The 26,133-nt window shown below is 41.5% G+C and overlaps 1 protein-coding gene across 4 annotated transcripts in view; it reads right to left on the bottom strand.

Moving 5' to 3' along the window:
• Positions 1–26,133, bottom strand: part of cpne5a (copine Va) — a 115,196-nt gene that overhangs the window by 76,034 nt on the left and 13,029 nt on the right. For 2 of the 4 annotated variants that reach the window (XM_074644536.1, XM_074644537.1), the window contains exons 1-3: positions 15,875–16,318; positions 2,516–2,556; positions 1,758–1,804 (exon numbers count right to left, since the gene is read on the bottom strand). In XM_074644536.1, coding sequence (XP_074500637.1) covers positions 1,758–1,804; positions 2,516–2,556; positions 15,875–15,984 — 198 coding nt within the window. In that variant the 5' untranslated portion in view covers positions 15,985–16,318. Of the gene's footprint in view, positions 1–1,757; positions 1,805–2,515; positions 2,557–15,874; positions 16,319–19,062; positions 19,167–20,108; positions 20,270–20,764; positions 20,948–26,133 lie in introns of those variants that run through there. The other 2 variants (XM_074644538.1, XM_074644539.1) reach the window with 2 other exon arrangements.

Raw genomic sequence — 26,133 nt, 5'->3', positions numbered from 1 at the left:
GAAGCTTGGGAGACTGGTTCCTGTGGGTGCTTTGACCCTGTATGCGCCCACAGAGGATGAATGCTGTAAAGAGTGGGATGTGTTGCTGCCCGATATTCAGATTTCACAACGAGACTTCTCCTTGAGCGGGACTTGGATGGAATAACAAACAGACCGGATCAGGCAAAAGGTAAAGAAAAATGTTGTGTTTCTCTGTAGGGTCCTTTCCATAATGTTGTCAGACACTTATAATAACAATCTGAGCCTGTCAGTGGCAAAAACAAACACTTTAAGCGGATGTAACGTTAAACTGACGCTGCTCATGTGCCCTCGCAGCTCATTTCAGCATTCTCCCTCAATACTGGACCAAGCTCAAAAATTGTTGTCCCTATTAGTCCCTTAGACATGGGAAAATAGGGTCCAGGAAAAATACCAAAGTTACCCTTTAAGACCTGGTTTTAGGTTTGGGTTATGGCTATGGTTATGGTTACGGTTAAGGTTAGGCAATATATTATGTCAGTGATGGTACTCTCAAGTATAGCAGGTCAAACATTAGTGTGTGTGTGTGTGTGTGTGTGTGTGTGTGTGTGTGTGTGTGTGTGTTAATGTCTCTCATCTATGTTGAAATCCATGTTCCTCCCTTTTCAAGCACCCACGACCACCAAAACACAGATTATAACAGACATTTGTGTATTGGAGCCGAGTGTTTCCAACTCCGAAATCTGTTGTGTCACACCACGGTGCACCGGTGTGACACCAAGGTCTCTGGGAGTCAATAAACATAGCACTATTCAGTCAGAGTGTGAAAGCAGAAGCAAAATATTATGTTCACAAAGAACAGTTGGGATGCCTTCGATCAAAAGACTATCAGAGTGTAAAAAGAATCTTGAATTAACAAATATTCCCCTCCATATAATATTGAGATAAAATCTAGAGGGTAACTTCGGTATTTTTCAACCTGGACCCTATTTTCCCATGTTATTGCATCAAACTAAAAATGTCATGGTTGACTATTTAGATGATTTCACCAACGTGGATGAGGTCACTGAATTCGATGGTCGCCCATATTTATTGGAGCCAGAGGATACGAATATTCACATTTCACAACGAGATTTCTCCTTGAGCGGGACTTGGACACAATAACAAACAGATGGGATCAAGTGAAAGGTAAGAAAAAAGCTTCACTTCTCTGCAGTGTTTCCATAATGCTATCAGACACTTATAATAATAATAATCTGAGCCTGTCAAAACGCTGCTCACTTGCCCTCGCAGCTCGTTTCGCGGCTGATGGTTACAGCATTATCCTTCAATACTGGACTAATTTCTGAAATTGTTGTCCCCATTAATCACAAAAACGCAAAAACATGGGAAAATAGGGCTTTGAAAAATACCAAAGTTACCATTTAAATTGTCATTTCTCTGTATGTCCATCCATTGAATTACAGATGCAAATCCCAAAGGGATCCTTTGCATTGCCATGATCTCTGCCCTCCTCTATTTTATCAGCCTCTCTGGTCTAATTAAGGCCCAGTGGTGCAGAGGCAAATCTTTATCGATACAAGTAGCTGCCACCTTAATCAGCTAATCAGTCACAGCTAACACAGTGCTGACCAGCGCTCGGATATTCGCAGGGTCAATCAATTACAAATGATTGGCACTCACAGCATTTACCTTGAGGGAGAGCAGGGGAGGAAGGGGTGGGGGTGTAAACAGAGAGCGGGGCTGTCATGGAGAGCAGACAGGCTGATTGAGTTGTGTTGACGGCTGTGATGTCTTACCTCTCTCCACTGTTTGGACTCGACGCCCTGCGTGTACAACACCACCACTGAGAAGAGAGGAGGGGGAGGGAGAGAGAGAGAGCAGAGGAATACATTGTCAAGAGGCGAGCTTGATGATGCTGCGCTGCATCAAATTCTGGCTATAATGTTCAAATGCAAAGAACAAAGCTCTGAAGCAAGATTGAAGGCTCCTGGAGCACAATTTAAGCCGTGTAATCAAAACACAATTTCTTAACAGTAGGATTCTCCTGATTCCCATTAGGTTTTGCAACTTCAAATGAAGCTGAGGCAGGTGAACATGACGTGACCTGGCATATCTCCCAGGGTTCATCTTCAGGCGAATACAAAACAGGCCGAGTGTGATATTTCCCCGGTAGCTTATTTACACAAAGGGCTTGAACCTCCTCCCTATTATGATAAATGTCTCCTCAATCCTTCAGGGAGTATCAAAGAAAATGTCTTTATGGCGGTTCCCCACCAAAAGATACCCATTTGTATTCAAAGGCTGCCGTTTATGCCCTGCATGCATTAAGGTACTTTCTGTAGCTCTCAGTGAGGAAAGGTTGTCGCATTACTGTGCAAATGATATGCAGTTATTGAAGGAACACTTTGAAATAGCAGAGTAAACTGAATCAAAGTTGGGCTCAGCAAAAATAAAAAAGTAAAGCTTCGCAAAAGGAGAGGAGGTGTCATTGAACCGTATTCTGAGCTAGGAACAGCTAAACTGCAATTAGCATCATAAAAAGCTGAAAACTTACACGGGTCGGATTTGGAGAAAGTGTCTCGGTCCAAAAGATCCCTGCAAGAGAAGGAAACAGACACACATTGAAATTAAAATTCTTAGTCCAATTAATATCACTGAATTTGAATTTCCTGTTGTGTAACAGTTGGGAAAAATACCATTTGCAAAGAGCTACTAAATAATTGCATGGTAATTCAAGACCACACTTGAACCATACTGTCCTTGAGTTTTCCCTTAGAAACGTGAGCAGTACAGTAAGCACATTAAAGCTCAGTGACAAGACACAGAGGACTCAGTGCACAGGTACCAGTGAAAACAGTTCGCCGCTACGGAGTGCGTGCATTCCTTTGCCAAGGCCGCAGACAATCATGGCATCGATGTGCCAGATGTTTTTAAATTCCAGTAAGTGTAGCGTTTCAAAAAAAAGAGCAAAAATGTCAACAGCTGTCCACCTCAAAATTAAGTATTCTTGAAAGAATTCAAGAATGTGCACTTGTTCATTAGCCTATTGCTTTCAGCTTTGGATAAAAGTGATTCATGTTCACAAAGACAGGATGGGCTTTGAGAAATGTTGCTTAGAACCAAAAGAACAAACAAACAGACGGTACCAAAAACACTGAACAACCTCTTTTGTGAAGGTAACTTGTTAACAGATATAATGGCAGCGATGAACAGAACAGTGACAAAGTGACAAATACTCACACGTGCTGCTGCAACCTAACAGGACCTACTCTTAAACTTGCCTTTTCAATGGGGATTTAATTACTCTGGCTCTTGATTTAGTTTTGATATGCTATATGGACCGCCTCTTGTATGTCACACAGCAAAGGATGGAGAACATTTTGACAAGACCACAAGAACAACATCAGGATGTGCAGCAATTTTGATATAGTGGTCACAGAAACAACAGAAATACAATGAAGAAAATGACTCACATTCAGAAATTATTCTTTGTATTATCATGATTTGAGACATTATGTCAAAAAACAAATTACAAAAGTCTCAGTACCAGTGGGCCAACTCCGGGTCTGAAAAGTGAAGCCAATGCTGAAGTGCCTTAAACTTGCATTCTTTCTAACAGCCAGCAGGGGGCGACTCCTCTGGTTGCAAAAAGAAGTCTGATTGTATAGAAGTCTATAAGAAAATGACCCTACTTCTCACTTGATTTATTACCTCAGTAAACATTGTAAACATGAGTTTATGGTCTCAATCGCTCAATGCTTTTACAGCATGATGTTCATTTAGTAAATTATGGTCCCATTTAGAGTCAAATAGACCATAAAGCGGTGCAACATGTCGGACTCCGTGAAGAGGACCCGCTCCCTATGTAGATATGAAGGAATCGTTCTAACGAAGACACAATATTCCCCCGAAATGTTACACTTGGTTCCTTTAACTGATCAGCAAAAATTCAATTGGCAACTATTTTGATAATTCATAACTATCAAAAATGTAAGTATTTAAATTTAAATATTTTGAGGTTGCAGCTTCTCAGATGTGAGGATTTTGTGCTTTTCTTTCTCTTGTAAGAAAATAAACTGGATATAAATTATTTGCATTTTGGACTGCTGGTCACACAAAACTATTAACATGAAGACGTCATTATCGGCTCATTTTACTGACAAAAAAATAAATCAAGAAAATAATTGGCAGATTAATTGATAATGAAAATAATCATTAGTTGCATATGTGATATGGGTAAAAAAATCTCTTACCACGTACCACCATATGAGCAACTTTCATCTGAATAAATTGTAGGCTATTCTGGAGTTTTCTAAAGTGTGACGTAATCAGCTGCTTAGTAGTACTGCAGAGTGAAGGTGAGGAGTCCGGCGGTTTTCGTCCTGGTGACTCCGGCCTCAGGGTAGAAAGCAACGAGCCACAGCACACACTACATATGAGGATTTACTTCATTGTTTACAGCAACATGGATCAATACATCGAACTGGTTCATCAGCATGCATCCATGAGCAAGGTTAGATTCAAAGCTTGTGTAGCTTCCATCCTGCAAAAAGAGAGTCCCATGTGTTCATAATGTTATGAGTATCAGTCTGATGCAGCAGTATGGGTACGTAAGTCATACTCATTCAGACTCCCTCAATTTGAACCACCATCAAAGAAAACAGGCATGCCAGGATACCTAACAGCATTTCCCACACGCTAAATCCTCTAAACCCTAAAATAAAAGCACAGCCTTGCTATATCTAGTTCCCCGATGTTGATCATCATCCAACACCTTTTCAAGCCGCCACACACTCCGATTGGCTCATTGACTCGTTCAGGATAAAAGCCGCAATCAGCATTACTATTACTCTTTCAATCTTTATTTTTGGCCTCTGCCAGACTGGATTTTGTGTGTTTTTTTTGGGAGACGGAGGGAAGTTTCCTCCATCAACTCAAGTAATTCCCTTTAGTATTTCCTTTTGTCACCATGCAAGATCTAACAAAGCTTTTAAAACATAAGACAGTGCTACAAATGAGTCCTATCATCAATCATCTAACGCAACATTTTAGATGAGACATTTTCCAGATGGTTTCAATGATCTCATTAGCATATGCAATAACCTATAAATATGTCTTGTTTCTGCTTCCTGATTGTGAGCAGTGGCAATAAATAACTTACGTGCCGTTCAAGAACAATCCTCATCCCTTTAGGGTGCAGCAGGATTTCAATGAATATAGATGAGGTTCCAGGACTGAATCCAAGCAACAGGGCATCACTCATGTACATGTATTTCTGCATTCCTGGACACAAAATCTTCTATCACAGGGATATGTGGGGGGATGATAGATGCAGCTTCGTTGGGTATTAGCCCTGGGCTGACCTGACTTCAGTTGGAACATTGTCAGTGTAATTATCATTGGAGGTAACAAAGCCATCCGTGACTAACTACCTCTTTGTATCCACCTGTAACCGTCTGGCATCCATTAGCCTCCGACAATTAGCTTGTCCATCAGCTCATCCCGTCTCTCAGTGCCACATGGAAAAAAGGAACATCCTATTCCCAATTTACACAACGTTACTGTAGAAAACAAGCCTTCATTTGAGTTGTTGAACGTCACTTTGCTCTTGCAGAACATTACTATTCCAGGAAGAAATGATTGGTATACTGATTTATACAGCAATGCAAATGAATCCGCCATCTTACTGTGCACATGGCCAGAGAACACACAACGGTGCCGCGGGATGGGTATTAACATCACATATAATCCGTCTGTTTTCACTGAAGTAAGGCTGTCTATTTCAAAAGTTAACTCCTTCTCGTTACGAATCTCAGTGGGATAAGAGAAGATCATTATCCCGAAAGCTGATGTAGAACAAGTTTGTTGATGGAGATGAAGTTCATTGAAAGTAGGACAAAAGTAATTAGATCCAGCTTCTTTTCATCCATCAGCCTTCTTTCATACTGTAGCACTTTTGTGATCTCTACTACGACCGTCTCATTTGAAATACGTGAATGAAAATGGCAAACACTTCTTTTCTTATTCCTCTTGATCTTTCCACCTTCATTAAAACTCTGAGTGCAATAATCTCCCCGAGTCACTGGAGCATTTAATATTTTACCACGAGAGGGAAGAGTTTGAAGTGCGTTATTAGATGTAGAAACAATGGAACAACAAGAAATAAAATCTAATTTCAATTTTTTAAAAAAGAAAAAGAGAATTTTAATAGCTTTCTTCCTCTGTCTAATCATCCCTAACAATGTAATGTGTTCATTCGTCAGTGAATTAGGCTCGCAGTTATTCGTCACGCACACTTTAATTAATAACAGTGAATTAGCATCACCAAACCAATGCATACTCCAAACTCTCTCTGGCTGTATAAATGTGGCAAAGAAAGTATTTAGTTTGGCTAAAATATTGAGAAACAATTCCACTACACACCAAGAGTAAAGGAGATTTGACCTCTAAAACATGGCTGGCTGCTGTAATTTAGAAGAATATATTACCCTCCCTCTAGGTCAGTTCCCTGGAGATATTTTAGCAGCTCCTTGGTCCATGTGGCTGACTATTAAATGTGAGAATTAATTCCTGCACCCACAGTGCCTTATTGTCAGCAGTCCCTTAAATCTCCTCCACTTCCTTAGAGTAGTCGAAATCATAATTGGCACCTTGGAGAAATAGCATCTAATTCAGTGGAAAGTGTTTTTAAATAGTCTTGAATGCGGCTGGCCAATTCCGATATGAGCTGCTGCCTCATTGGTTCTTAAAAGGACACAACAAATTCAAGCTTGAAAGTCAAGTCTCTGGCCGGGTGAGAGGAAGGAAAGTGTCTTTATTACATTAGAGGCAGTGGGAGATGGCTGGGAGGAGAAAGTGAAGGACGGTTTGCATTTCCAAGTCTCTGTCGCTTCACTTTCACTACTGCCCTATGGCCCTCTCTCAGACATTTTCTTTCCACTCACACACCACAGGGCCAGTAGGTCTACTTTTGTCTAATATAGCCATAAGCAGCTTCTCGGGGGTCAAATGGTCACAGAACCAAACAGGGGATATATGCAGCTGCAGTTGTCGGCTAACCCTTTACAAACTGGAGGATACCCATTATTTAGACTGGAATATTCTCTTTTCCTTCTGGATGTTTTTGTAATTCACAATACAATATATTATGCAGGAAAGATCATCAAATACAGACGTAAAGGAGCACTACCGATGAAATTGAAACAACTGATAAAATCTATATGATATAAATTGAGCCCGATAAATTATTGACCTATAATGGGAAACTTACATTATAATATATTATTCCGATAATGAACTTATAGCCGATAAGAAGCCAAATTGCTTTCATTGACTTCACAAGCACAGCATCTACGCACTCGTCTTTTCCTGGTTTTAAAGGCTACATTACAATAAAACGATCTAATGTTCTGGACTTACCAGACTGTCCTAGTTGTTTTATTATTTGCCTTTACCCACTTAGTCATTATATCCACATTACTGATGATTATTTATCAAAAATGTTATTGTCTAAATTTTGTGATAGCACTAATAGTGAACCACACAATATCATTGCATTATCACTATCGAGGTATTCGGTCCAAAATATCGTGATATTAGATTTTCTCTATATCGCCCCAACCCTGCTAGACAGCGGCTCGCAGTACCACGGTTTTGCACTCTGTGGCTCACGTTACTGCAGTTTCACAAGCGTGTCGGAGAACTACGGTGGCCTTCAGGAAACGTAAAAATGCAAAAGGCTCTCTTTAGAGCCAGTTTTTGGTTTGTCCGTTCTGGGCTTCTGTAGAAACACGATGGAGCAACATGGCAGACTCCGTGAAGAGGACCCGCTCCCTTTGTAGATATGAAGGGCTCATTCTCAGCTAACGAAAACATAGTTATGAATATTATATTCCATTTCTGCTAATAGATCCCTGGAAATGTTGCACACTTCCTTTAACAAAAGTGATGTCAGCTGGATTCGGCTAGGTCAGAGCTATGGGATATTAAATCATCCATCTTTGCTCACTACATCTCAGCCTTCCTTGCCCTCAGGTGTGCATAATAAACTAGAGGTTATTAACTTCTTTTTAAAACACAAAAATGTGAAATTATCGATTATCTTATTGGCCATGAGAAACAGGTAATTACCGGTTATCGGCTGAAAAACCTATATTGTGCATCCCTAATAAAATCTTATGCGCTCCTGCATATAATTACTGGAAATGATCTCTGTCTTCATTGCATAACTGAATCCCCACGAATAGTGACAGATGATGATACACAGCATTGTTGCTTTTGTCTGGATCTCAAAAACTCCCCTCCATTTCATTCAACACACAATCTGGTCCCTTTATTAGTGAAAAACCCATCTGCTGACCTTCACTGTGATGGCACCAGGTGTCTTCTCCTCCTCCATCTGTTTAATTATTCAGTTTCTGTTCAACCTGGGATCTCTCCAGGTCGACAATACCTGCAGCAGAGCACTCCCTGGGCGGCCGTCTCGCGAGCAGCGACAGAATCTCAGTCATAAATCTGCTAGTATAATAAATGAGAATGCACGTACGCTGTGACTCCCTGTTTCGGAGTGGCTTTTGGTGTGTGACTAATGTCCAACCAGGGAATAATATCACTGCTAATTGCACAGAGTGACAGCTCGGGGTTTGTGCAGAGAAAGGTCCTTTTTTTTGCGAGGAGCTGAGGGAAATGCACAAACTGATACTATAAGGCTGTTATAACCCTGGCAGAGCACTTTGCACTTAGCCTTCTGTGAAAAACCCAAGCTGCAAATGTATATTTGCAGGCACACACACTAACCGTATACTTCACAGACTGGTGACGTAAACCACGTTAAAATTCTACACTAGGAACCCAATAAGGCACAGTAAAGCATTTCTAAGCTCATAGATATTTTGGCTTTGAAATGACAGCAACTGATCATTAAATCGAGTTAGAGAAAGGAAGCTCTGCCTGGATTCATTCAAGTGTGGAGCAGAGAGAGCAGGGTCAATGTGTTCATGATAATAAAGCATACAAAGAAACTCTCTCCGAGGATAACACTAATTGATGTTAGTGAGGGATGAGATAGCTGCGAGCGTACCGTATAGGGTGGAAACAGAGAAATGCAGCTGCCCAACTGGTGGTGAACTCATTTTGAGCCTCGATACGTGAAAGCAGCACACAGCAGGTAAACCGTAATGAGCATGAACTGACGAACACCAACTAGCACAGTAAGTATTCAGACACTAATTCACCTGAAATGTGAACACTGGGATGGTAATATGTCCTATGCAGTTTCACATCAGATAGTCTGATAGATCAGACTGAATTTTCTTTTTATTTGACTTCACGACATGAGGCGTTTTCGCACCGGAGGAATTTTTTCATAGTTCTAAGAACCCCCCTTTTCCTTGTGTCCGCACCTCAAGAGCTAGAAATGATCGTAGTTCTTAGAACGCCGTTTTGAGGAACTTTTTAAGCTCCTATTTCAGAGCAGATACTCTCCCAGCACAAGAGGAACTGTGAGTGACGTGAGTGACGTAATGTACGCTGATTGGTTGAACACATGAGCTAATGCAGCACCGGCAACCACCATTTCTAAAAACCTGTTAGCCGTGTAAACAACAGACAACACAAAACACAGACAACAACTCGTAACAAAATAATGGAGGAAAACACAGACAAATGGGCAGACAGTGAAGTCCAGAAGTTAACTAGTTCATGAGCACACACCCACTGAGCCAAAGAACGAGCGAGAGCTGCTGCTCAGTGAACTAAGCCAGTAGCACAAAGAGGCCATGATAGCCAATTCGAACTGAAATCGCAAAAGCTCCCATTGAGTGTCAAATAGACCATAAAGCAGGGCATGCTTTAGGGCGTGGCTACCTTGTGATTGACAGGTCGCTACCACGGCGTTGTCCGGTCTGGGAGTTGTCCCTGTTTTCGTCTTACAACCTTAACCCTCTCACAGTGTGTTTTCAGTTCATGAAAGTTAATTGTAACATTTTGGTCGCCTAAAAATGTATTATTCAGCGTTTCGGTTGTACTTAGCTCCATCCTCTTGTGTTGCTTCTGATTGCAAAAAAACAAGATTGCAGCGGCCAAAATGCCGAACTCAAGGCTTTAAAATGGCGGTCCGCAAACCAATGGGTAACGTCATGGTGACTACGTCCACTTCTTACATACAGTCTATGGTTTATGACCTTTTCTTGATCCTAGCATAACATTGAAATGCAGAAAACAAACTACTAACTGGTGTTCTCACGACTTACACCACATGAACGCCAAACACATCAAGTACTTCACATCCCCTGTCAAAAAATACGACCTTGCATGTTCAATTTTAAAGCCTCTAACACAAATAAGAAAGAAACTTAATGAAATTAGACTAACCGACAGCTTCTAGACAAGGCTATAATCATTTCACAGTTCTGTAGCTTGTGGTTAAGTTTATCTTGTACTGTTCACACATTTTGTCTGATAATCCATTTCCCTACAGTGAAAATTAATTGTATTTGTACTTATCAAATGTTTCAGCCAGCTTTGTGGCAGAAGCACACACACACACATTCTCACCCACACAGACAGAAATGTCCCTTTTGGCTACTGTATAACCACTTGAATGTATCTAACAGAAAAATTATTATCTCAGATAACTCTTACATAAAATGACAATAATCTGACAAAGAGTAGCTTGTTTAAGCCGGCGGCTAAGACTGTCAACGAGGGAGAGACCTTCAACATATGCAACATAATGTGAAATCTTCACAAAGTATCCTGTCACACTTTGTACAAATCCTCGCACATTTCCCAGACAAGCTGTGATGTTAGGTCAAATATCCCTTCATACAGAAATCCACTAACATACTCTGCTGACCCTTAAGGTTCTCTGAAAATAGTGACAAAAGCAGCTTGATACTTCTGAGCCGAGAGGGACTGCTTTGATTTCTTATTGCTGCACCACCCTCTTGACTTTTCCTGTCATTCCAATCAACACTTTCAGATGACACAAGCAACATGCGGAGTGTTACACAGCACTGGCATGGCACCACAACTGTGTATCCATGGGATCCCCCTCTGCTGTCATAAATCCCAAATGAGAATATATTAATAACACTGACACCACCACAAGCCAAGTGTCTGGGATCTAAACTCATTTTCACTGTGTCAGGGGTTCATGCATAATCATCCGCTTCATCGACCTGTGAGACTCGCCTTCTGCAATCTTAACATCCCTAAATTGGAATTAAAAAAAAAAAACTACCTCCTCTTGGCACCCTTGTGTCTCTCAGCCTCGATCCCCAAAACAGATGCGACACATCACTCACACACACAAAAGCCATCCTGCGAGATAAAAGCTGCGAGCTCGCCCCAGGTCAGTCTTAACCCAGAACACGATATGAAAAGAGCGGCACAGTTAAAATACTGCAAATTGAAATTTCTCTTTCTTACACGGAGATCTTTTATTAATATGTCATGCTCTTGCACAATGCAAACTAGTTCAATTCAAACTTGCTTTTCTGCCACAGAAAAACAAAAAAAGATGTTTCAACAAGAAAAAAACAGGTCACAGAGTTTGATTGAATGGGTAACCAAGACTGAATTAGATCTACAGCTATTAACAAAACAACAACAGGCAGACTTACAGGCCATAACAACGCATTCGAATAAACAAAAGGTTTTCACACAGCTTGAATCCCAATTGCTCTGCTCAGACAATTGTTTTTGACAGATTGAGCGGCGACGCCACACATCCTAATCGTCCTGATGATTTCATTAGGCTTCCCCCCTCTGCTGCGATGATTGCCTCAGGAAGAGTTCAGATTAGGAAGTGTGCCACATGTTTTAAGATTGACCCCTGGGAGCAGCAATCAGTGGCCTTGTGCGCCGGGGATCCTCTCCGGCGAGCGTTTGTCACAGGATGCTGGCAGTCATGTGACCTCTCGTGTGTTTCACCAGGTAATGAATCCCTCGGGAGCGGAGCGACCCGGTTGAGTTAGATCCCCCCGGCTATGGGGTGCATTGATTGGATGCAGTGCTACTCTAACCAATCTATCGCAGCAAATGAATGGTTACAGCGAGCGCCAAAGCAACAGCAGAGAACAGGAGGAGATGGACAAGGTGCATTGTCTTCGTTCTGGTGAAATGGGCAACGGGTGCTGATAAAGTTCGCTGTTCAAGCTGTCAGATGGGAGGCTGAGTGCAGTGGAAGTGAGGGTGGCTTTGTCAGCTCATTGCACTTTTAACAGCATACCTGCGGTGTGTTTTGACACGTTGTAAAGCACCAATAAATTTCTATAATATGCCCTCTGTTGACGTGTTTTCAAGTGGGAGGGAAATAAAAATTCCAGCTACGTCCTTGTGCTTGCTGGTTTTGTTAGACTACAGTGTAAATCATGTACTCACAATGATACAGTGTCAAAATCTGGGCTTTTCATCAAATCATTCTGTTATTTTTTTCCCCTTCAACCTCCCCTGGATGGTAACTTTCTAACAAATCAGATGCCAAAAACTAATCTTTCAGGAGCAAGAAATTCCTTTTCTCTCGCTCTGTCCTGATAAGAGCTGTAAACCTTTGAGAGGGTTGTCAAGCTTATCAGCTCTGGTCCCTCATTCTGGTCACAGAGGCACATGCAGTAAACAGTGCATTTACTAATCATTACCAACATCCTGTCCATGGATCTGTGCTGTGATGAACCCAAGAAAACACACAGAAAAACAAATCTATTCATTAAATGAAGATCCATGTGTCAAGCCTTTAGGGGCTTTGTGGTTTCCGTCTGTGTGCACATTTTTTCCGACATTCATTACCAAAAGTGTGCTCCACAGTGGAACCGCAGAGCCGAAGCCCCAGTTTCCCTGAAGTCATTGTACATGGGAACTCTGAGACGGTCTGGTAAGCTGGTATAAAGAAAGGGCACATTCTACAATCCAGCAGGATTCACATTTACTACTTTGCTCATAATTAAAGCATGATGTAGCAAAAGCGCATAGACAACCTCTAAAATATTCAACAGAGCTGCTTCAACGTTAACTAATGAACACTCTCGTTACTGCCACGTAAGGGGTGGGATTAAGCCCGTAAAAGCACCAGGGGACCCACTGGCCTTAAACCACTGAACTGGATTCGCTGGCATGCATTTGGTACGGCAGATGTAGAAATAGAGGCCACTTGAGTTTCACGAGTCATCTTATCGCTGAGTTGGAGTGTAGCCCTCGCAGCGAAGAAGCAGATGCTGCGGGCTCGCCTCACTGGCCGACCTGTGAGCAACACCAATCAGAGCCATAGACCGGGAACAACGTGCTATCACAGCGATATGCACTTGTTTCAATAAGGGCGTCGGTCCCTCCAGTTTGTCAGGGTGCTTGCTGTAATATTGGCAGAGGGTTATGAGGATGCCTGTAGGGCTTGCATGCCACAGCCAATTCCATGTGCACTGCAATCTCAGAGCTTTCAGGCTTACTAAATCAATTACACAGAGTTGTGAAGCCTGTTCCTGTTCACCCACATAACACCCATTGTTTCTGTTTGCTTCTACTGGATAGACCAAATACACACTTGCTATAAATGACTTCGTGCGTGGCTTTTTATTCCATGTGTTCGACTTTTGAGCGGTCCAGTGTTTGATCTTTGAAGCTATCCTCAGAGGTCAGACCTGAGATGCTGTTGCAAGTCACAAAGAGGAGAAGCATCTGAAGTATCTGCATCCAAAACAGACAATATTTCAAGGCCCAATGAGAGCAGGAATGAATTTTTCTCCTCTATCAAACCAAGTCCTGCAGCAACTCTTTGTTTGGAGATACTTTAATGACAGACAAGGGAGCTGCAGAGCCGGGGGGCATCAACACAGAGCCCAGCTTAAAGTATGACGGTCTGAGGGAAAAACAATATAAATGTGTACCAACAGGGAGTCCAGCTGCTACTCACAACACACAATGGATAAAACACACACAACCTAAGCTCCATATATGCAACCCTTACACACATATACTTTCTCACATCATTTTGGTTACATAAGCACAAGATCCTACAGTAAACTAGGGTTTAATGCTGTTCATTTTCTCCCCATAGCTGCACCATCCTCCCAACCTGTCAACCCTATAAAGGTTAACAGATTTATTTTGAAATGTGACTAATTAATTAATATCCAAAAGGGGGTTATAAGGTCGCCTATACATGGCAACAGCAATGTTGGGTTTACTGAACAACTTCAGAATCTCAAAATGGATGAGGTAGCAGCATTTGAGTGAGAAGAATGCAGATTTGGAGAAGATGTCAGATGAGACAGAGAGAGAGGGAGGAAACCGATGACAGCAGCATGAAATCTCTCGCCTGTGGCTTCAACATACTTTAATATCTGAAATTTCTATGGAATCCTTTTCAACAGCAACAGTGCACAACACATCATTAACATGTATATAATGGTGATGCAGCCAGCAGCTACAAAAGAGCTAAACACTGTGGATTATGGCAAAATGACAACAATTCCCATGAGATACCTTAATTAAAACTGTACTTGTCGACCCATATAAAGCCACTAGTGTTGCTGCAGCATACTGTATCTACAGTGAGTCTACCTGCAACCAGAGCTGCCCCACCCTATCCAGCCGAGGCATCTTAGTGGTATTTTTTTTTTTTGGGGTAAGGCAGAGGGGATTCAGTTCAAGCCTGACAAAAATATATCAGTTCTAATTGATGTTTTCACGTTTCTGTGACAAATCTAGTGTCATCAGGATGCTGTAAAGTGGTTACACAGCTTGACACACGACAAGTTGCCTCGGGGGAAACCTCTCAGGCACGCTAACAAACTCCACCAAGGTCGATATCTCCTTTGGCACGCGACTTGGCGCGCGTAAAAACACAGCAGAGTAGACCCACGAGACACTGACAGAGATAAGAGATATATATAAATAGACATCAAAGCGTAAATCTGTACGATAAACAGGAAAAAAAAGTTTAGGGAATGGGGGGAAATTCTTGACATCACTGTGTGCCAATTCTGTCTATGGGTCTTTTACGCAGAGCAATGATCTCTGAGGGGGATTTTACGCACATAATAAACCTTTGTAAAGTTGTTTTATTCTTCTAAATGTTTAGTTCTTATTCAGCACCAATATGTTAAAAGGCATATATAAATGTAAGGTGGGAGCTATGGGGAGAAAATGAACAGCATTAGTTTTACTGTAGGATCTTGTGTTTATGTAACCAACATAATGTGAGAAAGTATATGTGTGTAAGGGTTGCATATATGGAGCTTAGGTTGCGTGTGGTTTATCCATTGTGTGTTTGTGAGTAGCAGCTGGACTCCCTGTTGGTACACATGTATAAGGTTACTTATTAAAACGTTATCCTGTTTTTCTCGGAGCTATCTAAATAGACATCAAAGCGTCAACCTGCACGATAAACAGGACAAAACAAATACAAGTTTAGGGATTGGGGGGAAATTCTTGAAAATCACATATGTGCCAATTCTGTCTATGGGTCTCTTACGCAGAGCAATGATCTCTGAGGGGGATTTTACGCACATAATATATACCTTTGTAAAGTTGTTTTATTCTTCTAAATGTTTAGTTCTTTTTCAGCACCAATATGTTAAAAGGCATATATATAAATGTAAGGTGGGAGCTCAAAGGCTGAGGACACTAGCTGCTGAACCATAATCATGGCACCTGCACTTTATGATCCATTTATTTGTCTACATTTTGATTTAAATGTTTTTATGTTTGCTTTTAATGTTTTGCTTTTACTGCCACAATAGCTGCTAAACTGTTTTTCGTTGTTTTCAATGACGATGACAATAAAGTCTCTATTCTATTAAAACGTTATCCTGCTTTCTTGGAGCAAAAACGCGCCCATATTACGCACGGAGTTGCCCAAAACCCCTGACGCAGACATCAGCAGCATCCAGCAGCATCAGCACCGGAGTGGACTCACCTGCAGGATACGGTGATCTCCACTTTGGTGGCCGGGATGCTGCCACTGATGGTGTCGAAGTCAGGGACCGTCGCCGTGGCCTCTAATTTGTCCATCACGTCTCCCTCCATGTGTGCAGGAGACCCAGGCCAGCTCGAGTCCCTCTGAACCCGGGGAGTCGACGATGGAGAGCCGGAGAGCAGCGGAACAGCGAGCGGTAGAGGATACGGTCCAGACAAACCTCCTAATAAGTGCTGTCCTCTGGACGGGCAACAGCATGGAAAGTTTAACGGAAAGCTGCAGAGGCGATGCGATTGATTTGACTAAAGTGGGATCACATGCCAGGATGCATCAGCACCAACTCCTCTGTTAAACATGCAGGCAAAGACTGAGCTCCTCTTCTGCTGGAGCTGCGATTGAAAAGTAAAAGCTGAACTCCTCCTCCTCCTTGTCTGCATTCTCCTACATGAAGAGGGCTGACAGACAACTCGTTGCAGATTCAAGCTGTTTGCTCATGAACAGATCGTTATTTTTGGCTCCAGATTGATTTTAAGAGCCTCTAACAGAAAATAAATAAGCACCGTGGGGGCGTTTAATAAAGCATTGGATTGTATTTTATCTCACTTTAGAGAAGAGCTGAGGTGAAATTACTGAATCGGTTGTGACGAGTGCCATATTCTTGTAATGTCAAAGTGTTCTATTTACTCTACTTCAGCTGCTAATTGTAATTTCTCCACACTAGAGCTGAACACACAGAGTCCCCTGTCATTAGATAACATATAGTATCATTTCACTATGTCCTTAAAGAGTATTCCCACATACTTATCTTGTTATATTTTTATTTATAGAGACATATGTCTTTCAAACAAACTTGATAATGGCTCAGAAAAAAAAACACTTTTTGCTTGCCTGCCATTTCCACAATTTATTGCAAATACAGTGGACATCTAAAAAAGAAGTGACATCAAAATCAGTTTACTTGTCAACTCAAGCAAAACCTGAGAAAATCTGATTAATAAGCAGAACAGCTAGAACAAAATAGGCACTGTCTGTTTTGCTGTTTAAGAAGGAGGGGAGGTGGGGGTGGTGGGGGGGTGGGGGGGCTGCAGAATTAAATTATCTCCTCAAATTAACCACAAAATGAAATGTTCAAACTGAAATCTTTAGGTCACACGCAACAGATAAATAGTTTATTTTCACCCAGTGTTAAAACGACATCAGTTCCTTCCAGAGCCACCAGCTCTTATTACTAATTGAAAGGCTGCATGGAGCTCTTTCAGCATCTGGACAGCTCCTCAAACTCCTGCAGCTTCAAGTCACAGCCAGTTCTCCTTCCTCGTTTATGTTGCCAGTAGAAAAGTGACATTTGTTCTTCCTCTACATCTATATCCCTCTCTGGGAGATTGTACGGGAGGCTGTGCTCTCCCAGGGGAAGCTCCATGTCAGCTTTTGATTGAAAAACCCTGGTGAAATTCAGCCCATCGAACATAAATTCATATAGTAAACAAGTGCTTTACCATTAGATTCTGTATTTGTGAAGTGTGTGTGCGAGCACCTTTGTGGGAGTGGGTATAACACCCATCAGTCACAACTACTGGGAAATAGGGTGGCCAAGTGTCCCACTTTACAAGGGACTGCACAGCATTTTTATCCCTTGTCCCATGTCCCCACATATTGAGACGATGTCCCACATTTTCATTGGCTCTAGTTTTCAAAAGTCAAACCGCTGCAGGACAGATGCTTTTATAAAAATCTGGCTTTTATCCAATGGCTGTGAAGAAAGCAGAGAAGGCTGTCATCACAGGGCTGTTTGCTGTCAAACTGCACACACATGGGTCAAGTGCAGGCTAAAATTTCACCATAAAAAAGGGGAAAAGTCCAGAGTGCTCGGAAGTTCAAATCAGTGGGATGAAGGTGCTCTTTGGTGGGGTACACAAAGGTTCAAAATAGGGGGGAGTCCAAGGCATTCTTCTGGCAAAAAATATAAAAAGCCTTTATTCAATTGGCTATTTTGATGATGAAATGCTAAAAACAATGCTGGTACATGTAAGATAGGGTAACAACCCACGCGTAGCGGCACAAACAGCCTTCTTCAGGGTGTCACCCTGGTTAAAAGTTCACCATCTCTGCTACAACACTTACTGCAAAGTCACTATGCAGATTTAGGTAGAATATGATGGAAACTGCCACAAAGAAAAGAAAGAGCAGCGACAACCAAGACTGTGAAACTACTTATAAGTATTTATAAGCCGCTAGAAAGCGATTCTCTGAGTTTTTTTGTGAAATTTGCCAGTTATTTTTCAATTTCACACGAGGGGGAACACGATATGAAGCGACACAGTTCACGTGAGTCTCAAAAGAAACGTGCAACTCAAAGAGATGTGCCAATCTATGGATGCATTCGGGGGCAAAGCATAGAGATGTTACAAGATAAGAGGCAGAATAGAAATGTTTATTATTTAAGTTAGATAGACATTATATCAAAATTGTAGACTACCTCTCAGCATTGGTAACGTGTCCCACATTGTCCCACACAAACTTTGTACCACATTTGGTTTGGTTGGGATCTGGTCACCCATACTGGGAAATCTCCAAGGAGAGGATCACTACACAGAGTGATTGCTTCTCCCTTGCAAAACGTTTTTAAATAAGTCCTCATTTCCTATGAAACCATTCACACAGTTATCAGATGCATATAAACCCTCTCCAAATCACCGATTTACACAAAGAACTGCATACATTTCTGACATATAGAAATTATACTCCACTTATGCTACAAACTGTATGATATGAATCATGCAGCCATGTAAACTGTACGAGGTCCATGCTACAGGCTATCCATCATCACTCTCCAAGCGTCATTTCTGAGCATAGCGGAGGGTCTATTCACAGCGGTAACGCACTGCTACAGTTACACTTCTACACCCAAGAGTGAGACTTCGGCTGATGAGGGATTCACATTTCGGACACAGCACCACCAGCATTCATCATTAGTCATGTTCACTCAGTAATTAGGCCCCGTGGTGGCCCTTGGTTGGTTGATTTTGCAGCTCCCTTGAGTACGCGGTACCCCGCCACCTGCTGTGAGGCTCTCACTGTTCCCACCCGCGGCCGCCCCACTTCCTATAGCTGTGGCAGGAGTGTAATTACGGCTGTATAGAGCCTCTCTGCGGGGAGTCTGTTTGTGAGTGTGTGTGTGTGAGTGGTACCTCCCAGACCTGCTCAGCATCAGCAGCAGGCCTCAGCATCAGCAGGAGGCCAGATGACGGGGTACAAACTCCAACCTCACTGGTGTTCTGCAGTGACGAGTAGCCTACAGCAACAAGAGCAGATGCTGAAAGTTATACATACATTTACTCAAATATTATATTGAGAAATAGGCAACATTTTACTGTACTAAAAAACAAAAACAGACTGGACAGTGAGTCCTTCTCCCCACAGCATTCAGGCAGCCTCCCACTGCAGATGCCAACCGTGCCAAAGTAACTAATGATAGTGTTTATCGCTGCGTATGCGACCACACTCGATCGTAGACAATACGGTCAAACTGTTTTGAGCCCCGCTTATGTGTGTATTTTAGTCAGTGCATTGTGCCTGCCCTGTATAAACGAGCATAAGCTACAGTTCAGAAATTATCAACAGGTCACATGATGGAGCATTACAGAAGCAGAAACACTTTATTGATCCCCGGGGGGAAATTGGGTTACACAGTATTTCTGTAATTTATTCATTATTTATTGACAATATGCCAGCATTTGAGTGCCTTAGCTGTTAAAGTAAGAATTATGGCCAATGAGCAGCTGTTAAATGTTATGAATAATTTTCTAAATAAATAAAAATATATATATTTTCTGCATTTTCTTTGTTTTCCCTATTGTACCTAAAATGTACTGAACACTCACCGAACTGTGAATTTTGTGTACCGTTACACATCATACCTATCAGACAGCTGTTATTTTTCAGGTAAAGATTCCATTATTACAATAACGGTGTTTGTAGAAATACAGTATATAAAACATTTAAAATTATTAGACTAATTTATTTTATTAAATTCTTTAAATTCTGCCATGATGGAGGAGGGTGAGATGCAATAACAGTTCAGACTGGGATAACGGCTCACAGTTTCGGACAGTTTTCCCTCTAAGGCATTCATACTGTCGCACTCTGTACAAATGAAAAGTGACAGAAGTTGTTTTGTGAAGAATGAAACAAAGAGAGCTTGAGACACAAGCTCAAGTGCTGTCGTCTTTCTTACCTCCACACATCTGGGGTTTCCGATGCTGTTTGACCAGCCAACGCACTTCAGTTTCAGCATACGGACACCTTCAGGCCAAGTTCAGACTGACATTAGCATTGCATGTGTTACACACTCTGAATCAGGATGATGTTGAATCAGGTGCCAAATACTTTCAATAACTGCAAACTTAGCAAAAGAACAGTTTTAGATGAATACAGGGCTTGTAGTTCTGGGATTGTTCTACTTCAGACTGGTATACAAAAAAACACAAATACATTCCCATATGTAGTCTATGTACTGCCCTCACATCATAAACAAACCAGAAGAAATAAGCATAACTAAACATGTACACGGGGGCTCAGAGGTAGAGCAGGCCGCCTATCAATTGTACGGTCAGTGGTTTGATCCCCGGTTCCTCCAGTCCACATGTCGAAGTGTCCTTGGGCAAGATACTTAATCCCAAATTGCTCCCGAAGGCTGTGCCATCGGTGTGTGAATGAGCATTTCGAATTGATCCTGATGGGCTGGTGGTATCTTGCATGGCAGCCTTTGTCATCAGTGTATGAATGTGTGTGTGTGTGTGAATAGGTGAATGCTGGAATGTAGTGTAAAGCGCTTTGAGGGATTGGAAGACTAGAAAGAGGCTATATAAGTGCAGTCCATTTACTATTTACCAATTCAGACATCAGTATGGTGTGTGGCGGGGAGGGGCTTTCCGATGCTGTTTGACCATCCAACAAGCACTTCAGTTGCAGCATTCGGACGTCTTCAGGCCACGTTCAGACCGACATAAGCATTGCATGTGTTACACTCTGGGTCATGATGATGTTGAATCAGGTGCCAAATACTTTCAATAACTGCAAACACAGCAAAAGATCAGTTTTAGATTAATGCAGGGCTTGTAGATCTGTGACTGTTATATGTTCAATTCAATTCAATTCAATTCAATTGGCAGCCTGGAGAATAACACTTCTCGGTCACTGCCAAAGACATCAAGAACTCCCAGCAAGCATGCTGATGCTGCGGGAACCAACGCACAGGCATCGATCACAGGGACGTCCCACACCAACATTCATGGACGCAAAAACGATGCCGTTTTCTTAACTTAGCGACCTAATTCTCTAACACTTAAAATATGACAACAAACATTAAGACTTAACACATGTATAAAGCGTTTTCTCACCTGCAAACACAGCAAAAGAAGAGTTTTAGATGAATACAGGACTGTGTAGCTCTCTGCTAGCTACATTATCTACCTCAGTGACGTCACAGAGCAGCTGCTGCCATCTACTGGCCAAAACTGATATAGCAACAGAGCCGTTTCACATGAGAGCAGCAGAGGTTTTCAGCGATTTACGGGACACAATGCATTTTTAATTCTAATTTAAAAACACATAACTAGCTAATAAGTGTTGAGATAATCAAACAAACCAAAACAGATAAATGGAACTGCCTTGACAACTTTCCAGAGTTTTAACCGCTGTGTTCGCGAATCAATCCACACCATTACCTATTATTCAGCATCAGGGTGTGCCTTCAAAAATGTATTTTCTCAATCTCACAGGTTTCTGTTTTCTGCCCACAATCATAATATGTTAGCCTTGGATGAAAACATGAAAACGTTCACATTTCCACAAAACTGTGCTGCTTCGCTCTGCTCTTATCTTTTATGGGACGTAGTAAGGATGCACCGATACCGACACTGAATCGGATATCGGGCGATAATGACTCAAATAGCTGGATCGGGTATCGTGACAATGGAGCCAATCTATTCAATTAAATGCTATACAGTACATTATAGGCTAGAATTTAAATATATTAATAGTTCATAGTTTAAGTTTTGCCCAATTTGTTGATGCATTAAATACACTTGAACTGTAATTTATTTTAATTTTTAAGATTTTTTTTTTACCAAATTGCTAGTTTACAATTTATTATTTCAATAATAAATAATTCAATAAATTAATACCTATGTATTTATTTGTTAGATTTTATTTTACAAAATTAGGACAGCGATGTTTAAGTCAAGCCTGATGTTGCCTTACATGTAAATGTATGATCCCAGTCACTTCCACTCAGTGAGGCATACAGCTTATTAATTAAACACTGGTATCAGATCGGTATTCAGTATTGGCCGATACCCAAAGCCCAGGTATTGGTATCGAGACTGAAAAAGTCAGATCGGTGCATCCCTGGGACGTAGCCTACATAACGTTAAGTTTGTTAAGCAGTCTGTGGAAAGATGAACGTTAAACATTGCTTTCTCCCCGGACAGACATTATATATTTCCGGGCGGACAGACGACATCTGTGGGATCAGGAGAATACCTCTGGAGGTACAACTCCATGCTCAGGTAAAGTTAATTTAATCGACTTTACTCAAACTGGACTTTTCTGGATCATATTTCAAGGGTACCTGAAGCAACACACCCACAGTAGCCTATCCCAGTAGATCCCAAACGTTGTCCCCCTCAAGGATCCATAAACGGACACAAATTAGCTTATACAGTACCATGGACCCACATTTGATACGATTTTGTCCCAGGGTCCCCCAACTGATTAGCTTTTAGATGATTTATCACAGTGTATGAAACCCATGACCAAATTAGTCATACACTGTGTAACTTATAGATGGCATCTTATGGAAATTAAATTATTCCCCTTTGTGCTGGGGACCCCTGGAACCCCCTCAGGAACCCTGTGCTTATGAAGCTGTTGTGGGTATCCTGTTGGCAAACTGTTACACGTCCAGTAGACGCAGAACACCATTAACATTCATTTGGAGTCGTGTTTCTGGCCACCTGAGAAATGAAAGTCCAATATTTACTCTGCCTTTTAGCTCTGGTATGCAGCAGCTTCAGAGACATGGGTATAGAGCAGATAAGGTCGAGTGGGTTTATCAGAGCTTATTTTGCTGAAAATGGTTTGCTTATGAGAGCAGTGAGACTCAAACATTATATAGTAAATCATTTTCTGTAATGCTCGAGTCTCACTGCTCTCATTTACTGTAAATGTGCAATAAAAACCCAAACCATGATCTTAAAGAGAATCCAAAGCTCCTGAGCTGTTGAGTTGGGTGATAATAATTCTCTGTGGATATATCGTTACAGGTGACCTCTTTTACATTATAACACACAGTCATTTGATTAATTACAATAATCAGAAATGCAGCTGTAAGCACAGTTTTGCATGGCTTACTTGTAATTGAGTATTTTTCTACTGCAGTACTCAAAGTCCCTGTAAAAAGGAAGTTAGGGCGTCTGAATAGGCTACTTGGTCTTCCACTAAAGGTTATGATATACAGAAAAGCATCTTGTGAAAGCTGCTGGCATTTTTCTGTTTTTTTTAACGAAAGGTTTAGAATAAAGACCGAGCACACTAGAAAGTCTTTCATCCATTTTCCGTGCAGTCTGAAAACATGCATCTACTTTCAAATGAACATCTGTGAAACAACATACTATAAATGTGCCGTGGAGGAATCTCTAGATGATTGTTGCTAAATGTGGGATTTTGTTTGTTTTGATTCAGTACTTCACGTCTCTGTTGACACTTTTCAAGGACAAGTATGCCATCTGTGGAAAAAGTTTGTTGTTTTCCAGTGCACAAAACTACTGACTGTACTGAATGAATGAACTTCAAGCACAGTATTTTGTTTTCTTTCCTATTGAGAATAAACCGTGTCATAATGTCCAGGAGTTAGTAGTTGAAGGCACACATATGCAGCCCTCCGGCATCAGACAGCTGCACAAGATCACAGGGGAAATATTGACCCTGTTTTTGAGACTCTAAAAATGTGTTGATGCATAAAATATTTGTATTTTTATCACAGGTTTTTCTAACTGCGTTTACACATTTTCTTTGCTTGCTTGTACAATGTCTTGACTTTGACTATAGTTCTTACATTTTTACTTTGTATATTAACTTTTCCTATGTCTCATATGGCTATTAGGCGTTTCTAGCAGTTCATTTTGTAATTGATAGTTCTATTACTCGAGCCTTGTTTATCGTTCTCCTTTTTTAGCCAACTATGTAACTTTTTTGTTCAAACTTTTAGTTTAACTATAAAAAAAAGTTAAAGGCGCAGTATGTAACATCTGGCGGCATCTGTAGAATAGCAGAGCCAGTGTGTGTATGTACGTGGGAAGTGAGTATTGAAGCAAGAGAGAGAGAGAGAGAGAGAGAGAAAGAGCAACAGCGAATGTGCGTGAGTGAACAAGTGAGCTAGTAGAGCAAAAGACAGTTAGTTTAGCTTTGAGAATATCAAGTGAATGTTCAGTGGAAGTTGCAGTTTGTGCAGAAATAAATTCTGCAGCTTCTCAAGACCAACAGAGTTTTCCTGGGTCTTGTTTCCCGGCGGCTGAGTGACGGCGGCGGTTAACTCCGGAGCGAATAACGTTATCAACTCTGGCCCAAGCAGGAAAAGTTAACAGTGGTTTGTCTGTTCTGGGCTACTGTAGATACATGGCGGCTGGCTCCAAAGGACAACCACTTTACCCACAGAGCTACAGCCGCCCTAGAAGGTAGCCCGAAAATTGCAAAAACTTGCAAAAACTCAGACGAGACTTACTTACAAACTACTCCAACCTTAACCATTCAAGGTCAATGCCTTACCTTTTTTTGAACCATTTCGTAAGAGTTTCGCAATTTGCGTGTTACCTTCTAGACACAACCCCGTGAAGAGAGGACCCGCTCCGTATATAACCAACTCATTCTAAGGTAACGAAAACACAACTATTCTTATTTTCAGATTATAGACTAAAGAAAATATAATTATTAATATTATACCCCATTTCTGCCAATAGATCCCCCTAAAATGTTACACACTGTTCCTTTCAGTGTTGATAGACAAAGAACTTTTTGAGGAACTCAGGAACTTTACTAACCGCAGGAACCAGGGATTACTTTCATGTGTACAGTCATATGAAACTACAGAGAACAATTTAAGCTCAACGGTGAAGTGGTGTTTGGTCCGTGTCTGCTCCACTGCACTGTGCAATTGAGCTGCACTGATGTGAGGTGGATGGAGCTCCACCGAGCATGCAGGGAGGAAGAGTGTGAGGTTTTAACTCGTTCATATAACAGAGAAATGCTGAGGTGTGATAGCATGAGAGAACAGGGCTTCTTCATGTGTGTATATGCATGACGCATGCATGCATGTGTGTTTGTGTGTTAGCACCACTGTCTGAAGCAGAGACTCATCCGTTTCACTGATTGAGCACCAGGAAATGTAATGTCGGTCGGCAGCCGCTCCGCCACCATCACTAAAACACTGGAGCGTGGCTGTTTTCAGTGGCGGTGACAGGAAACAGCCGTGTTTTACTGTGCTGAAGCTCTGCCACTTCCCTGTCAGGGAGTTCATTATGTTGAGAAAGAGATTCACAGCCCCATAAAGTGGAGGCATTTCTTGTTATAGAGTACAGTGGAAATATTTCAGACTGTCGTTTGTATGTTCTGGCTGAAACCTGCTGCAGAATTCACACATAAAATCTTTTTTTGCGATGGGAATCTCTGATAATAGATGGAGAAGTAAAGTCACAGGTAGAGTATCAGTTACAGTATATGCTTTGAAAAGCTGAAGATCACAGGTTTGGCTCTCTGTGGTTTCGCTTTGAAATGCTGCACACGTAACACGGGGTAATTCATTCAAATAATTTTCCCTCAAAAAGAAAAAAGATATCATTGAATTTATTGAGCGCTGTCATGCATGCAGGAGTCATATAACCTTTCATGATTCCCAACTGTGATTGCAAGTGGTAGAAAAAAAAAACGTGCACATTTTAATAAAAGAAAATAATATTGGGGGTTTTCTCATATCCTTTGACAGATCTGTTGGTTAGGCAGCTGTGACAGCAGCGAGGCCTTGGCTGCAACAAGACAGATCTTTATTCTTCTGCCTCATATCCAAAGCAAACTAACTTTGCTTGCTGCGCCATTTGTATTATTAATTGCCAAAGCAATTTGTTGGTAGCAAAACCACAAGCTGTGAAATTTGTCAGCTTCTGTAATTTCTGTTGTAATGATCCTGGAGAGAGAAATGAGCGCAG

This window comes from Sebastes fasciatus, chromosome 8 (assembly GCF_043250625.1).
Source record: "Sebastes fasciatus isolate fSebFas1 chromosome 8, fSebFas1.pri, whole genome shotgun sequence".
NCBI classification, from domain to species: Eukaryota; Metazoa; Chordata; class Actinopteri; order Perciformes; family Sebastidae; genus Sebastes; species Sebastes fasciatus.
This window is presented reverse-complemented; position numbering and strand designations above follow the sequence as displayed.